This window comes from Orcinus orca, chromosome 15, assembly GCF_937001465.1.
Source record: "Orcinus orca chromosome 15, mOrcOrc1.1, whole genome shotgun sequence".
Taxonomy (NCBI): domain Eukaryota; kingdom Metazoa; phylum Chordata; class Mammalia; order Artiodactyla; family Delphinidae; genus Orcinus; species Orcinus orca.
In genome coordinates, this window is record NC_064573.1 from 68312487 (window position 1) to 68331301 (window position 18815).

The 18815-nt window shown below is 38.8% G+C and overlaps 1 protein-coding gene across 3 annotated transcripts in view; it reads left to right on the forward strand.

Annotated features, from left to right (window-relative positions):
- The window catches only part of TTC28 (tetratricopeptide repeat domain 28), a 590731-nt gene that overhangs the window by 419043 nt on the left and 152873 nt on the right, over positions 1–18815 (forward strand). For all 3 annotated transcript variants that reach the window (XM_004283800.4, XM_033412749.2, XM_033412750.2), the window contains one exon: positions 8851–9358. In XM_004283800.4, coding sequence (XP_004283848.1) covers positions 8851–9358 — 508 coding nt within the window. The remainder of the gene's footprint in view (positions 1–8850; positions 9359–18815) is intronic.

Here is an 18815-nt window from a genome sequence, read left to right on the forward strand (position 1 = left end):
TCTTAGGTCTAGGTAATAGATCTTTCTGACATTGTATTATTCTTCCAACCCTAATATAGTTCTGATAAAAATAATTATTGTGAAAGCTCCTCTGGCCCCACAGTATTAGGAAAAGCTGACAGGTTACCTATGGAGAAGCTATAACTGTCACTAACTTCTCTCTAAGCTCATAGTAATAGATTCATACCAACTATTCCAACTATGGTACAGTAATATGGTAGAAAGAATTCAGATGTACACAAATCACTGTCTTACTTTTTAGTAACAACTGCAGAATATTCCTCCAACGCTGAGTTTAGGAATTGGGACAAACTGGTTGGACTGATAAACCCAACAGCAGTTATTGAGCATGTACAGCATGAAATGATTGAAGACTACTAAAGGCCATGTAATTAAAAATTTCCCTGTTTATGTGGTATTTAAATCTCTTCTTCAGGCTGTGGCTGTGAGTTCACAATTCTTAGAGATCCCATTTCAGGAGCTTTCTCCCTACCAAGAGCCTTAACATTTAACTGTTTTTTGTTTTTGTTTTGCTGATTTGTTTTTTCTCTATTGTAATCCAAGAAGGATTTGTGGGAGCAGGAAACAAAACAGCAAAGGGAAGAAATCAGAGTAATGAGAGGATTAGGATCATATCATATGCTGAAGCCAGGGTAGAGTTTGAACATATTATGGGATTCTATCTGGCTGTTAAAAGGAGGCTCTGTATTAAATCATAAGCTTCCTGGTGACTCAAACAAAAAGGTAAACATGACCGCTTATATGATTCACATTTTTCTTAAGATAAAACCATAGCAGCTGCATTGAAATCTGAAAGAAATTTTTCCACTGGTCCTTATAAAGATGACATCAGGTGGAATCATGGACAATGTCCTCAACATTATAGATTATACATTTTTTGATTATTTTTGTACAGTTGTTTTTGTGTGGCTATTGAGTAAGCAACTCTAGACATTCATGGCTATCATTTAACTTTTTATACAGAATTACTTTATCAACTCAGTTGCTGACTAAGGGTAGATTTTTCAGGCTATAGTACACTCATTAGATAGGGAATGAATGTTATTTAAGACTGTAGGAAGTGTATAGACCGCACAGAACATGATTCAGTCTTCTGTTTCTACAGGTTTGTGTTTGGGTGGCTATTGATTCCTGCTAAATAGATCTGCAATGTGGGTAAATTACTACCAGGTAGACCCTTGTATCTGGGTTAATACAGATTTTTAAAGATTAGCTAAGTTTCTGGTTTTAGTACCTAACTCTCCTCAAATTTAGTTTTTCTATAAAAATGACTAAAATTTCATCACCCGGAAACCTATGGTAATTCAAATAATTGAACCACTAGATAGTGTTAACTATAACTATAGTGACTGGAACATGAAAATTATTAATTTATGCTCAGTATTGTACTGGTCAGGCTAGGCCAGGTTATGCTGCAATAATAGTAAATTCCCAAATCTTAGTGGCTTATTTCTTGTGCCTGCTGTGTATTCATTACAGGTCAGCCAGGGCCCACATTGCTGATTGTCACTTAAATTTCAATTTTGATGGAGCAGTGTGTAGCAAAGAGAAGAGAAAATGTGGTGAAGTATGCACTAGTTCTTAAAGCTTTACATGGATGTGATCACATTTATTGGCCAAAGAAGGTCACGTAGCCACTCACACCTGACTTCATGCAGTCAGTGATGTGCAGTCTTACCTGCTTCGAAACAGAGATGCCAGCATATTTGTGAATATCCATAAAATATCCCTAATATCATTAGTGCTTAACATTGATCTTACTGTATTCTAATTAGTTATTTTAGTTAAGCATTTTGTTGTTGTCGTTACTACCAATCTCCCTCCTTTTCAGCTACTTCATGGATATACATGAAAGTATAAATCAGATCTTGTCAGTCCCCTGCTTAAACCTGTGGCTGTTATTGCTCCCTGGGTGGATTGTAAATTCTTCAATAGAGGATAAACTGTATGTAGTTAAATGAGCACGAGAGCTAGAGTCTGATGTCTGTGGACCTGAACCCTGGCTTTGCTGTCAGTGCTATCAATTGTGTATTCTTAGGCATGTCATTTTATCTCTTTGAGTCTAACGTTATCTCACAAATGGCTTTAATAATAACACACAATTAAAAGGATTGTTATTAATGATTAAATGAAACAACATACATGGAAAATGCATTAGATTTTACAAATTGATGGACAGACAGAATTCATCCAAACCCACCTTTCCAGACTCCCCTCCAACCACTATCCCCATTCCCAGGTCTAACCAGCTTCTTGGTCTCTAATCATTACACACTCTGTCATACTTCATGCCTTTGCTTGTGCTGTTTCCATTTCCTAGAATTACCCACTCCCCCAATGAGGAAAACTCCAATTTATTTATTAATTTTTAACTAACAGACTTCATTTTTAGAGCAGTTTTAGATTTACAGAAAATTGAGCAGCTAGTACAGAGTTCCCACATTCCCTTTCTCTTCCCCATTCAGTTTCCCCTCTTAGTAACATCTTGTATCAGTGTGGTACATTTGTTACAATTGAGAAACCAATATTGATATAATATTGTTAACTAAAGTTCATAGTTTACACTAGGGTTCACTGTTCGTGTTGTACAGCCTATGGGTTTTGACAAATGTATGATGCCCTATATCCATGATTATAGTGTCATGCAGAATAGTTTCACTGCCCTAAAAATCCCCTGTGATCCATCCTTTCGCCTGCTGAAACCACTGATCTTTTTGCTTTCTCTATAGTTTTGCCTTTTCCAGAGTGTCATGTAGTTGAGATCATACAGTGTGTAGTCTTTTTTTTTTTTTTTTTTTTGTGGTCTCTTCCGTTGCGGAGCACAGGCTCCGGATGCACAGGCTCAGCGGCCATGGCTCACGGGCCCAGCCGCTCCGCGGCATGTGGGATCTTCCCAGACCGGGGCACGAACCTGTGTCCCTTGCATCGGCAGGCGGACTCTCAACCACTGCGCCACCAGGGAAGCCCTTAACACTGGATTCTTTCATTAAAGAATATACATTTAAGGTTTCCTTCATATCTCTTTGAGCCTTGGTAGATCATTTCCTTTTAGTGCTGAATAATATTCTATTGTAAGGATGTATCAAATTTTATTTATCCATTCACCTATTGAAAGACATCTTGGTTGCTTCCAGTTTTTAACAATTGTGAATAAAGGTGTTACAAACATTCACGTGCAGGTTTTTGTGTGGATGTAAGTGTTCATTTCATTAAGGTAAATAATGCAGGAGCATGATTGCTGGATCATATGGTATGAGTAGGTTTGTAGGAAACTACCCAACCATCTTCCAAAGTGGCTGTCGCATTTTGCATTCCCATTAGCAATGAATGAGAGTTCCTGTTGCTCCACATCTTCACCAGGATTTGATATTGTCAGTTGTCTTAGATTTTCACCATTCTGATAGATGTGTAGTGGTATCTCATTGTTGTTTTAACTTGCAATTCCCTGATGACATATCATGTGGAGCATCTTTTCATATGCTTCTTTGCCACCTATATACAGTCGGCCCTCCATATTTATGGGTTCTGCATCCACAGATTCAACAAACCACATATCAAAAATATTTGAAAAAATTCCAGAAAGTTCCAAAAAGCAAAATTTGAATTTGCCATATACCAACAACTACTTACATTGTATTTACATTGCATTAGGCATTATAAGTCATCTAGAGATGATTTAAAGAATATGGGATGATGTGCATAGGTTATATGCAAATACCATGCCATTTTACATAAGGGACTTGAGCATTTGCAGATTTTGGTATCCCTGGGGGTTCCTGGAACCAACCCCTTGCAGATACTGAGGGAAAACTGTATCTTCTTTGGTGAGGTATCTGTTCAGGTCTTTTGTCCATTTTAAAGTTGGGTTGTTTTCTTGTTGAGTTTTAATTTTTTTTGTTTTTTGTTTTTGTATATTTTGGATACAAGTCCTTTGTCAGATAGGTATTTTGCAAATATCTTCTCCCAGTCTGTAGCTTGTCTTTTCATTCTGTTCATGGTATCTCTTACAGGGCACAGTTTTTAATTTTAATGAAGTCCAACGTAGCAATTCTTTCTTTCATGGGTCATGCCTTTGGTGTTTTATCTAAAAATTCATTTCCAAACCCTAGGTCCCCTAGAATTTCTCTTATCTTCTAGGAGTTTTATAGTTTTGCATTTTACATTTAGGTCTATGATCCATTTTGAGTCAATTTGTATGAAAAGTGTAAAGTCTGTGTCTAGATTCACTTTCTTTGCATGTGGATGTCCAGTTGTTCTAGCACCATTTTTTGAAAAGGCTGTCCTTTCTCTACTGAATTATGTTTGTTCCTTTGTCAAAAATTAGTTGACTCTGTTTGTGTCTAGAGAATTTTCTTGAGTACATGAATGAATGAACAAATGAACCAACCAACAGACCCCAAAACACTCTAATATCCGTGTAAGCTTTGACCACTTACAGTGCTTTTACCAACACTAAGTGTTGGATATACCAATGATTCCAAAATGCCCCGGAGTAAAGGGTGAATTTTCTTATGTCTACACTTGCAGAAGAGTAATACGAGTAATATGCTTTAGCGTATGAAAATAATGACCCTTCCTGCCACCAGTGGGGCACACTTCTTGTGTCGTGTTTTTAGTTGTGGTGACATATAACATCATGTTCTATTTTCTGGTCATCTTCTACCACATCTTTGAAATGAATAAAGCTAAGTTAGGGTAGGAAGAGAAATGAAAATCTAAAATTTTTGAGCATCTTCTGTGAGCCTTGAAATGGGCTCTTTACAAGTTCTATCTTATTTAGTACTCATCAGAGCACTGTGAGATGTTAATATTTCCATTTACAGATGAGGAAACTGAGGCTCAGAGATGTTGCAGAACTTGTGTAGTATCACACAGTTTGTCCTTTGGACCCATGCATGCCTGATTCCAGAGTCTGCCCCTATTCTTCTATATCCCTCTGCCTCTTGGGTTGCAGGTAGTTAACCCAGTACCTTGGGTTCGTGGGCACTGAACTGGCAAGGAATACAAGGTGCATGTGGATTTGGACAGTGAAGATGAAAAACTGTATTTCTGGTACTAGCTGTGGGTGCATTTCCCCTTTTCTTAAAACTACATGCAATTAGTCAATCAGCAGGTATATCAGATATTCTCTATATGTGCATTTAGTCATCCCACAAAATATAACTCTTATAAAATACATACAATAAAGGGAAAAACATGCTAGTTGTGAGGAACACGTTTAATTTTGCAAAATAATGTTTAATGGTAGTATCATCAATGTGGTTTTTTGGGTAGTTTAAACTTTCTCTATTTCATGTCTCAAACTGAAAGTCCTTAAAGGTGGTTTGAAAAAATATGAGCAAATTTCCTTCTCTAGCTCCATGTCCCACGAAACTGACTCATCAGGTGCAGTTCTTCCACAAATATTTGGGGCACAGAGCAAGGGGTAATGACTCCTGTGTGCTAAGTCTGCAGCTGGAAATCATGCTTTGGCAAGAACATAAGTAATTTATATCTTGTAAAAAGAGAAAAGTATTGTCTTATTCCAACCAGAGAGTTTGTTAGCATAACTGTTTGTGTGCATTTTGGTATTCAAATACAGATGTTCCAAAATGTTTCCACTGTGGGAAGCAGCTGCTGCTATTCTAGCACAAAAATCTCAAAGAGATTAATATACAAAGGCAGTGTGAACCTTAGTGGCAAGTGCAGCATCTGCTTGAGGTGGGGCCTGTGTTTCCCTGTAGATAGTGGGTCTTCAGATTCTCCTTAACAGCCTGAAACCATGTTTCAGATCTAAGCTTATTCCACAGGAACAGGAACAAAGACAAATGATTAATTTGTAATTCACTTAGCTGATAAATATGATCACGTTATTTGCCCAGCAGCTGTAAAACACTGGACTTCATGTCCTGATATAGGAATATAGATGTTTGGTTGTAATGACTGATGTTTTTGGTGCCGTTACTAGCTTCTGCTTGGTAACAGAGCTCAGCCCAGACGGCCTGCAGTCATAAAACATCATCCACACCTTAGTGATGCATTTACAGAGAACTTTACAGTTTACTCAGGACACTCACTTGCACTGCTTCATATGATCCCATCCTACCCTTGGAAAGTACATATGCTGTCATTATCAGAATGGTTTACATATAAAGAAAGTACAGGTGAAGAAGTGACATGACTTCTCAGGGTTACACAGCCAGGGCCTCTGACTCTAAATTCTATTCCATTCTTATACTACATCAAGCTGCCTTTCTAATTTCAGAGGCTATGATATGTGCTTCATAAACTATATTGACCTTTCTAGAGTTGCCGGTTTCCAGGACACCTGCGTGAAGAGTCCCAGCCTGATAGCGCTGCCTATAACAGGAAGGTGCCAGGGAAGAGCTAATGCAGTAGTCCTTCCCTCTTTCCTCACAGCCCTAAAGGGGAAATGCCCCAATACTCTCTTTCCTTATGTTTGGGAGAGCTTCAGCAAATGAGCTCCTATGTCTCCCTGGCATTTACAGAAATGAAGAACCAGAAGCAGAAGATCCCTGGGCTGTCATTTGGAGTTGCCACATACCACAAGTTTCTAAGAACAGTGATGCCTGGGGTGCTGTGCCTGCCCCAGGCCTTATTAATCTATTCCCTACAGTGTTCAAGGGCTCATTGCCTCCAACCAGATCTACTATTTGGAATTATCTAGTGAATTATTTATGGTTTACACATTTGACAGAGGCTCATGGCTAAGTTTGAAAACACTCAGTTCCTGGGACCTAGAAACCTCTGTCTGGAAAACCAAGGCTCAGAGAAGTTAAGTTTCTGAAGGTCCCAGGGCTAGTAAACATCAGTGCAGTTTTGAACCAAGGGTGTCTGATTGTAAGTCACACTGGCTCCATAGTGAAAGAGCCATGTGTTCTACTTTGAGGGCAGCAAAGATTTGCAGGTGGGAGGGTTTGTGGACTGTGTCCTGCTCTCTAGCCTGGCTTGGGCACAGAAGGACCTCAGAGAGTAAGGAGGGGAGGGCCAATTACAGAAGGAAAGGAAAGAGACTGAGTCCCCCGTCCTGTAGCAAAGGAGGAAAGGAGATTGTCGGGTGTGGGGAGGGGAGTTGTGAGCAGTAGAAAGGCCTGTGTGCACTGTGCCAACAGGAAGTCTTAACTTATGATCCTGAAGAGGTTCCCGAAGTAGGAACCTGAGGCCAGTACACATCCAAGTGGCATGCTCTTGGGTGACATCATTGCTGCATCTGCCAGAATCACATTGCTACAGGATTGTGATTTTCATGGAATTGTTTCTGCTCTCCACCACTCAGAAAAAAAAGACAAACCCCAAAAGTACATTTCTAAGTGTTTATTTCCTCTCTATTTTCCCCAAGCTTTTTGTTGGAACATCTGTGAAATGATAAAAGCAACTTAAAACTATATGGAACCTTTTGCAGATACACAGTTTGCAAGCATTGTAAAGATGGTCAGTCTCAGTCATTTTGATCAAAACTGCTATTTCGCAGGCAAAGAAATAAGGTAGCAAATCACTCAACTATGAAATATTAATAAAAGTGTTCTGAAGTGTATATAGAACACATCTGATAAAGAAATACCCTTACTCCAGGTGGGATGGCCTTCCCTTGTTGTTATTCCCTAGCCTGGAGGCCCTGGTGAAGATCACTTGCCTACTTGTGACAGAGTTTACCCTTTGTTCTGCCAGGATCACGTATTCATGGTACGAAGAGGGAGCATCATGAAGAAAGGGGGCTACGTGGCTCTAGCTGTAGGCACTGTGTGAAGGAAGGGAAGGATAGGCAAGTTGTTGAATGAAAAGAAGCGCAGGAGAGCTCGGTGTAACTTCCCTTTTATGTCTCTGCAAAGGAGTTAGAAACTAAAGACGAGAATCTAAGACTATCTGCACTTGGTAAAATTCTAGAACCCGTGTAACATCTCCTTTGTTATTTTTGTTTCCCTTTGGTTCACTATGCCAATATAGAGTCATTTTCATTAAAACCTTTAAGACAAAAAGGGCTCATGTTCTTTTCTTTAGACAAGAACTATTTGAGTGGCGAGCAGTGTGAGGGGACTAGGAAGATAGCATCTTTCTGCACAGAGGCTGGGGTCAGAAGAGAGAGCCTCTAGGCAAGAAAAGCAAAGCTCGAAGAGCAATGTGAGCCTAAAAAGGGGTGGTGAGGCCCCGTGGGGACTACCACATTCAGAGATGTAGTTGTAACTCCCGTTATTTTCCTCTGCAGCTCATCTAATCTAAGCCTTCCACAGTAACCAGCACTGATGAAGTCACATTGAGTTAACAAAGATAAGAGAACAGGACCCTCCATTGGTCCTGGGTCACAAAATTATCAATCATCAATCTAAAGATCTCCCTTGCCGTTAATGTATCCATTTGCTTTGGGAGAAGATAAGAATTGAGAAATGCAATTTGAGTGCACTCTTTGAGTGCAAAGAGCCTAGCATGGATTTCTCCTATGAATTTCCTATGCTATATTACATGTAATAATTAATTTTGATTTTCTTCAACATTTTCTTATGCTGCAGAGGTTAATAGCTATTAACAGAGATATCACAATATTAGAAATGTCAAGTCTTTAAACTAAGATGAACGTTATATGGCACACAACCTGTTTCTATGAGATTCGGTATTGAATGTTACTGATTAAATTGCCGTTGTCTTTTATTAGGAACTTGCTGTTTGGATGTGCTCTTTTTCAGTTCTGCATAGGTCTGCAGACCAGTGATAGAAACACCATTAGAAATAGGTTTGGATGGTTATGGGCAAACTCTCTAACATTTTATCAGCTGAAACAAACCAAAGCCATTTTCTGATGTGCTTTCTTTTCTCTGCCTTATCCTTTCTCTCCAGGCAGCTTCGTCAGCCCTGAGCAGTCTGGGCCACGTGTACACAGCCATTGGAGACTACCCCAATGCACTGGCCAGTCACAAACAGTGTGTTCTTCTCGCCAAGCAATCCAAAGATGAGCTTTCTGAAGCCCGAGAACTCGGTAACATGGGAGCTGTGTATATTGCCATGGGTGATTTTGAGAATGCTGTGCAGTGCCATGAGCAGCATCTGAAGATAGCCAAGGACCTGGGCAACAAGCGAGAAGAGGCCCGCGCCTACAGCAATCTGGGCAGTGCCTACCACTACAGGAGGAACTTTGACAAGGCCATGTCTTACCACAACTACGTGCTGGAGCTGGCTCAGGAGTTGATGGAGAAGGCCATTGAGATGCGGGCCTATGCTGGCCTGGGCCATGCTGCCAGGTGCATGCAGGATTTGGAGAGAGCTAAACAGTACCATGAGCAGCAGCTGGGCATCGCTGAGGATCTCAAGGACCGGGCTGCAGAGGGGCGAGCATCCTCCAATCTGGGTAAGGACAGGATTGCTTGCGGGACCCAGGGTCAGGGCCAAGGGCTAGAAATAGCTGGAGTAACCCACTATCTTTTACAGGAATCTGTGTGTTTATATTCAAAAGTATCTCCTCATTGTGTGTGTTTTATATTTCCTTCAGATATATGTCCTTGGAGCCTGCCTGCTCTAAATCACAGGATCTTTTCTGTCATCACAGTGCTCTGAGGATTAGAACTCTGAAATACTGGAAAAACAAAACACCCCAACCTTTTAATCTGTCTAGAGAGAAGAACGACCAGATTTATCTAATTAGAGAGAAGGGGGATGAAGTGAAGAGACAAAGCTATGTTTGGTTTAAATGAAAGGGAAGCTTGCTAGGAAGTCATCAATGGAAGGGAATTTGAGAGGATTTTTGTTTAGAGGGAGTTCTTTACTTGGTGACTTTAACCCCAAAGGGAATGTATTATTTCCCCTCAATGTATGTGTATTCACAAATGATGTTGATAGATATAGTGTAAATGTAAAATTATTTTTTGAAAAATTTAATAAGATAGATTTGCAGTCTGTGGTTTGATAGGACTTGGTTACAGTTAAGATATTTATAGATTTGGGGAAATTTATATGGAATGGTAAGAGGTGATAAGTATTAGTAACTGGCTACTTTTTAGAAGATATTGTTATCTTTTCTTGGTACCCAAACAGATGTTGGTACATAATGAATGAAAGGAACAGATGTGTTCAGAAGTATAAGCGGAACTCATCCTTGTGCCTGGAGCCCATGGTTTGTTATGTCCACAGGGACTCAGGGTGGGGAGAGGACAAGAAGACAGTGACCTTATTCGTATTAGTGTATGCTTAGCGGATATTAGTGGCAATGCACTGTAAAAGTCAGTCCCCTTTTCTTTTGTGACCTACAAAACCCTATTTCTCTTTATATAATTTTAGCACTACTTCTCCCTCCCCTCTACCTCCGCTTATTGTAACCATATGTTTCGTGAATATGGTTGTTTGAAAAAGTCTGGCAAATCCCTAGAGGTGATGCTGAAGATGGTATTGAGATCAGAATGAGAATCTAGAGAGCCTGATAAAAACCATAGAAATAAGTTCTTGGTATGATATATTCATTCAACAGATTTCAAGTATTTATTGAATCATACTATGTGCTGAATCCTGGAATAATTGCCTTACATGGTAGAGAAGTTTGAAAAAAAAAATCCTTGCCCTCAAAGAGCTTATAATTTAGTTGGGAAAATAAGATTAATACATAGGACAACGGTGTTAATGATGTTGTGTAGCCATGAAATTCCCAGAAGGGAGGCCCTGAGGGCTGGGAATAGTCTGGAAAGCTTCTTGGAGGAGATGACGCCCAGGTGGACCTTGAAGAATAGCTGAGATTTGGTCAGAAATGGGATGGCATTGATGGCAAGGAGTATGTGAAAGAAGAATTTGATGCAATAGGTTGGCATATCTGAGGGATAGTGGCATGATTAGCCTTCAGGAATGTGCTAGAGGATGGTAGAAGATTATTGTGAAAACTAGGCAAGTAATTGTTAGTGAACAGGAACTCCTGAAGGTTTTGAAATGTAGAAGTGAGAACATTGACTAGATATTTAAGGAAGACAAGTCTAGCAGTGGCACATAGGATAGGTTGGAGGGCTTGAAACCTGGAGTGTAGAAGGCTGTGCATATTGGACAATTCATATTTCTCTATCATCTTGTGTCAGAAATCTATCATTTTGATTAGTTGTATTTATTTTCCAAAGACTTTGTTCATTTCATCTAAATTGTTGAATTTATTGGCATAAAGTTGTTTATAATACTTACTTATTTTCCTTTTAATGCTTGTAAGATATATAGTGATATGTCCTCTTTCATTTCTGTTATTGGTAGTTTGTGTTTTGTACCTGTACTAACCCCCTCCCCCTTTTCTGGGTCATTCTAGCTAGAGATTTATCAATTTTCTTGCTTTTGCTTTTGTTAAGTTTTTTCTATTGCTTATCTATTTTTTAATTTCATTTTTCTGGTCTCATTTTTATCATTTTCTTCCTGTCGCTTTCTTTGGGTCCTCTTTCTAGCCTCTCAAGGTTGAAACTTAGGTCATTGATTTTAGACTTTTTAAATTTCTAATACAAGCATTAAAAATATAAAATTTCCTCTAAACACTGCTTTAGCTGCATCTAATCATTTTTTGATGTATTATGTTTTTACCTTCGTTGGGTTTAAAATATTTTCTAAAATTGTTTGTGATTTCCCTTTAACCCCCGTGTTGTTTAGAAGTGCTGTTTAATTTAAAACATGTGGGATTTTCCTAGAAACTTTATTGTTATCAAATTCTAGTTTACGTCTATTGCAGTCAGAGAACATACTTTGTAGGATTGCAATAGGTGTCTCTACAGATGTTGTTTAGGTCTAGGTAGTTGATAGTGGTGTTCAGATCATCTTTGTCTTTTTTGATTTCTTTGTCTATATGTTTTGTCAGTTGCTAAGAAGGAGGTTGTTAAAATCTACAACTGTTAGTGTGGACTTGTCTGTTTTTCCATTTAATTCTGTGAAACATGGCTTCATGTACTTTGAAGCTTTCTCTTTGGGCAAATATTCATTTATGATCGTTTTTGTCTTTCTGACAGATTGGCCCTTTTATCATTATGAAATGTCCCTTTTTATCATTGGTCATGTCTTTTTTTCTTGAACTACTTGATCTGATACAAATATATCCACTCCTACCTTCTTATGCTTACTTTTTGTGTTTTCCATTTTTTTTCTGTCTTTACTTTCTATTTCTTGGTGTCTTTAGTTTGTTAACTGCAGATAACATCTAGCTAGGTCTTGCTTCTTTATTGATTTTCACAATTATGGCCTTTTAATTAGAGAATTTCATCATTTAACAGTTAATGTAATTATTGGTTTTGTTAGATTTAGGTCTGTTATTTTACTGTTGGTTTTCTGCTTGTCCCATTTATATTTTGTTCTCCGTTCTTCCTTTCCTGCTGTCTATGGGAAAATTTAATCATATAGACTTTATTTTAACTTGTCTATTTGCTTTTTAGCTCTGTCTTTGCATAATTTTTTAATGGTTGCTCTAAGGATGGCATTATATATCCTTAACTTTTCATGGTTTACTTTGAGCTACCATTGTACCACTTCCTGTAAAATATAAGTACATTATGACCTTGTAGGTCCACTTACTCCCCACTCCCTGTACTTTATGCTGTAGTTCTCACATTTATTACTACACCTATATTCTTTTTAAACTCCACAGTACAATGTTAGTTGTTCTATTTTATATTATCATTTTAAATGATTGAGAGGAAAAATAATATTTTCTGTTTATCCACTTATTTATCATTTCTTGTACTTGCATTCACTCTTGAAGATATGAGTTTCCATCTGGTATTATTTCACTTCAGCCTAAAGAACTTCATGTAGCATTTCTTGTAATGCAGGTCTGCTAGTGATGAATTCTCTTCATTTTGTTTACTTTAAAATGTGTTTATTTCACCTCATTCTTGAAGGATATTTTTTGCTAGATACAGAATTCTAGGTTGGTAGATTTTTTTTTTTTATCTTTCAGTGGGTTAAAGTAGTCTTTCCAGTGTCTTTTGGCCCCCATTATTTCTGATAAGAAGTCAGTGGAATTAATAATCTGTATGGTGTATGCTAATTTTTTCTTGACAGTTCACAAGATTTCTTCTAAATTTGGTTTTCAGCAGTTTATGATATGCCTAAATGTGGCTTTCTTTGTATTTTTTTCCTTCCTATGGTTCTTTGAGCTTTTGAATCAGCACATATATATTTTTGCCTGAATTTAGGGAATTTTTACCTATTATTTTTAAAATATTTCTTTTTGTTCACTCCCTCTCTTCTCTATTTATCTCTCTGCATTACTTTGGGCCTTTTGATTTTGTCCTATATATTGCTGAGGCTCTGTTCATGTTTTTAATTTTTTTTCTCTGTATTCTTCAGATTTGAAAATTTCTGTTAATCTTTCTTCAAGTTCACTAACTCTTCTGTCATCTCCAATCTTCTGATAAACCTATCTGGTGATGCAGAGTTTGGGATTCCCCAAGACTACTCTCACTTCTGACATCAACAGCAAGCAAGGGTCACCCTCAGGTTCAGTAACTAGGAGGACTCACAGAATTCACTGAAAGTTATTGTTATACTCATGGTTATGGTTTATTACAGTGAAAGCATACAGATTTAAATCAGCCAAGGGAAGAGGCACATGGGTTAGAGTTCAGGAGAATTGTAAGCACAAAGCTTCCAGTTGTGTCATGGATGGTGCTAACTCTTCCAAGCAGCAATATGTGACAGTATGCACAGAGACTCCCTTGAGCTTTCTTTTCCAAAGTTTTTATTGGATCTTGGTCACAGAGATATGGTTGACCACCTGCATGAGTGACCTTAGTTTCCTGCCCCTCTGGAGGTTGAGCTGAGAGCCCCCACTGTAAATCATACTGTTACCATCGACTCTCTGGCATGGTCAACACCCTCAAAGACTCTTAGGTTGGGCATTCTGAGGGCTTCGAAATTATTTCCCAGAGCCAGGGGCAAAGGCTGGACCTCTCTGGGCAAGGTTAATTCTTTACTGCATTGGTGCATTCTAAAATTTAGATATATATTATATTTTTAGCTCTAGAATTTCCATTTGGTTCTTTTAATTAACATTTCAGCTTTCCTGCTAAGATTTATGTGTTTATTCATTACATGTATATTTTCTTTCACATAACGGCCCTAGTTATTACAAAAGCTTATAAAACCTTGTCTGCTAATTCCATGTGGGTCATCTCAGAGTTAGACCCTATTGATTGCCTGTTGTTGATGTTGTTATTTTTTTAACAGCTTGATTGAGATATAATTCACATAGTATACTATTTATACATTTAAGGTGTGTAATTCAGTGGTTTGTAGTATAGTCACAGAGTTGTGCATTGATTGCCTTTTGTTTTGAGTTGTTAGTCACATTTTAATGTACTCTTTGAAAAGGGATTATATCCAACATTGTCAGTGATACTTTATAGAGACTCTGGATTCTGATATATTTCTCTTAATAGTATTGATTTTTGTTGTAGTTGTTTTACCAGTTAACTTGACTTAATTCAAGCTCCAAATTCTGTCTTCCCTGTGTTGGGTAGCAGCTAAAATCTCTGTTCAGGTCTTTCAGCTTGCTTAGATTTGGCCTTGCACATGCATATTTCATGAGTTAAACAGAGATCTGTGTAGAATTACAAATCCAAGGCTCTCCTCTATGGCTCTCTCTGGGATTTTTCCTTTGGTTCTTCAAGCCAGAAAGACAGTGTGTTTCTACCTGAGTTTTAGCCTCACCACACGGCACTAATGGGGTTTGCCCTCTGGTCCCTGCCCCTGCAAAATGTCCTCTGGCATTTCAAAAATGGGAAACTTACCCAATGCCTTTCCCTTCTGCAAAGAGTCAACTCCAACCTCCCTACAGTTTCTCACTGCTTTTGGTTGCACTCCAGTGTTTTTAGATAAATTCCTCCCCCTGCTTCCTCCATGCTGGCCTCCTGCCCCCTCCATGCCAGCCCTCCTGCCCTGCCCCCTGTCAGACTTTATAGTTGTTATCTATAGGAGGGTGGCTCTGAAAGGAGGTACTCCTCCATTACTGGAAGTAGAACTTCTCCTATCCATGTTTAACCCATTGCAATTTGATTTGCACCTTTTGTCCCCTGAAAAAGATCAGCAGTGATCTCCAGATGGCTCAGTTGAGAGATCTCTTGACAGTTCTAAATTTCCTTAATCAGTATGCAACATTTGGCAGCCTTTACTAAGTTTTCCTTGAAATTCTCTCCTCCTCTAGTTTCTGTGAAGCACCACTGTCCTGATTTTCTTCTTGGCTGCTCTTTCTGTACCATCTTCATTGGCTTTTCTTATCCTTCTTTTTTAAAAATGAACAATTTTAAAAGTTACAAAAACAGTACTTACTTTGGTAAAAAATTCTTATGGTATGAAAGTGTATAAAGTAGAAAAAGGAGTTCCACCCTGGTCCACCCCCTTGCCTACCTTCCCATGTCCCACTTTTCAGAGTTAAGTACTGTTAACAACTTGGTTAGACTCTTTCCAGACCTTTTTACTATGCACATAAACACATGGTAGTATAATCATATATGTAAATATACACATGTGTGTACAGATTGTTCCTTTTTTAAAAACTTGGATCATAACATATGTGCTTTTCTGCCACCTGCTTTTTTTATTCCGCCTTCCCTCTTAGGCAAAGCCTCTGTGTCATTATTCAGTTTCCCTACATTATTTTTAATGGCTCTTTTCCATTGTATTGCCACTTGTTAAATGTGGGAGTTCTTGTATTTTGTTCCTTGATTCTTTCCCGTTCTTTCTTTGTATCTCTCTATCATTTTTTTTTTTTTTTTTTTTTTTTTTTGCGGTACGCGGGCCTCTCGCTGTTGTGGCCTCTCCCGTTGCGGAGCACAGGCTCCGGATGCGCAGGCACAGCGGCCATGGCTCACGGGCCCAGCCGTTCCGCGGCATGTGGGATCTTCCCAGACTGGGGCACGAACCCGTGTCCCCTGCATCGGCAGGCGGACTCTCAACCACTGCGCCACCAGGGAAGCCCCTCTCTATCATTTTTACCACCAAATCTTCAACTACTGCTTCAATGTCCATTGTTTCTAAATCTATATTCACCAGCTCTGACCTCCTGCCTGAGATCATTTTCATATGCCTAGTAGATGCTTCTTCTGATTTTCATGCTGATCAGTCCAAGTTTGTGAGTTCAAATGTGAAATATCTTTTTCCTAAATTAACTGCTTCTCCTAGCTTTCCTTATTCTGTTGATGACAGGCCCATTCTTGTAGTTATCTCTATTAATTCACTATTGCTGCTGTAACAAATTGCCATGAACTTAGTGGCTTCAAATAACACAAATGTTTTCTCTTACAGTTCTGGAGATCAGGAGTCTGAAATCAATTTCACCAGGCTAAGGTCAATGTCAACAAGCCTGGTTTCTTGGCTCTAGGGGAGAATCAGCTTCTAATGGCTGCGTGTATTCCTTGGCTTGTGGCCTCTTCCTCCAATTCCAGAGTGCATCACTCCAATCTCTGCTTCTGAGTCATCACATTGCCTTCTCTTCTGTCCTAACTCCTCTTGTATCCCTCTTTAAAAAAAAAAAAAAGACTGTTGTGATTACATCAAGCCCACTTGAGTAATCCAGAATAATCTTCCCAAGATCCACAGTTTAATCACACCTCCAAAATCCCTTTTGTCGTGTAAAGTAACATTCACAGGTTCCTGGGATTAGAATGCAGAGACTGGGGACCGGGGAGCGGGAGGATCATTCAGCCCATTATACAGTCCTGACTTAGAAATCTAAAGTCATCATTGATTTCTTACCCCATCCCCCTTTTTTTCAGTTGACACTCAATCTAACAGTTGTCAAGTAAGTATTCTCATTAAGGTTTTTTCTTTCCCTTGCTCCTTCCTTGTTGCCCAGTCTGTTGCAATAACCAACTAGTTGGGTTTTCCTTGCTACCATTCCCTCCTTCCCATGTCTCCTCCATCCCACACACCAATAGTAGACTGACCTTCCTAAACTGTACCTTAAAATGGGGACTATCACGATTTCCATTCTTTAATTCTACTACTCCTCTGTACATACTCTTTACCTAAAACTGTGTTTTTCCATCTTCCCTAATTTAGCCACACTGGCTATACTTCTTGCTTTAATGTATTTTCTCAAGCTATTTCTTCTACTTAGAAGAACTTCTCTGTCCCTATCTTGCTTATCTAAAGTTTACCCATCTTTTTAGGATTATCCCAAGTACCATTCACTTCTTTTTTTTTTTTTTTTAAACTATTCACTTCTTGAAGCCTCTCTTGATAACAAGTTCTTTACCTTGTCTGAGTCCTGTGTCCACTTTTTAAATTTCTCTTATTCTATTTCTATTCAATCATAAAATATGGTTATTGGTGTACTTGTATAGTTACCTCCACTGGATTAAAACTCAGTAGAAGTATAAACACTATTCTACTCCACAGTCTCTGTATCTCTGAGTATAACCCCTTAGACACAGTGAGTACTCAGTGTTTATATGATTAGATTGAATGAGTCAAAGCTTATGCCAAGATGTTGTGCCCCAGTGATTGGAAGAACAGTGGTGCCTTTGGAAAGAAACAGGAAAGCTGAGAGGAGGAACTTCCCCAAAGTAGTTCTTTATCAAACATGGTAAGTTTGTTTTGTACATGCCCAGTATGTATTTCTCTCAATGTAACATGAGCAAATAGAATTGGAAACAAGTATTAAGATGGCATCATCCTAATGACATCTATGAGATAAGGGAGGAAAGCCAGTCAGGGAGACTGAGTCAGGATCACAGAGGGTGGAGGTGACCCAGGTAGAGTTCAGGGAGAAGAGAGCTTCAGGATGTGGAGGGCTTAGAGAAGCCAGGGAGAATGAGATTTGAGTCACTAAGAAGGTTTTTTGACATTAGAAGCTTTCTGTGCACATCTGAGGGGTAGTGGATAGAACTTATGGAGATGGAGAAAAAGAGAAGGTAGAGATGATGAGAAATCTTTATCCTTTGGTGGCCAGCATATACTAATATTTACTATCCACCTTTTAGATGCTTTAAAATAAAACAAGTAGAAATGATTTAGACTCTTTAGATTTCTTATGAACAACAAAGAATAGCCTAGACGTTTTCTAAGTATGTCTTACTTGTGAAAATAATGCTAATGTAAATTTTGGCTTGGAAAATGTCCATCTTTTCTTTTATGCTCAAAACAACTGTAGTTGCATGACAGTGTTTCTGTAGCCTCTGTTTTTTTGGTAGCCTTCTTTATGGTTCTAATTTAGGCAGTTTGGAGTCAAATCTCAGTTAGGCTGCAAAGTAGGTCACTAGAGTAAAGCCTCAGTTAAAGTGCTCTCGCTCTGATCATCCCAGATCTTCTCATTCACTGGGGAGGCAGGCAGAAATGCTTCTCATTTTACTTTGAGATAAACTGCAATTAGGAAAATGAGACGGGAGATAATTAGAAGGATAGCTGCTTCCTTCCTTCCTCCCTCCTTCCCTTCCTTCCTCCCTTCCTTCCCCGCTTCCTTCCCTCCCTCTCTCCCTCCTTCTTTCTTTCCTACTTGCTCTCTTGCACTCTCTCTCACTTTCTTTCTCCCTTTCTTTCCCTTTCTCCCTCCCTCCTTCCCTTCCTTTTCTTTCTTTCTCTTTCTGGATGATGGTGACCACTTAGCTTGCCACCATGCCCCTAGAATACATACAAAACTGAACACATTGTAGGAGCCACTTCCCATGTACAGCAGTGTAAGAGCTGTTCTGTTTCTAGTATTGGGTCAAACATGAGAGATGGAAAGTGCTTCCCACCAAGGCCTAGGGTGAAATATCTAATAATCTATCTATGGAAAATAATTCACAATTTTAAAATATCTGTACCTTTTTAGTCAAAAAGACATTTGCTGTCTACAAAGTAGCTTTTTTGGGAAAGAAAGG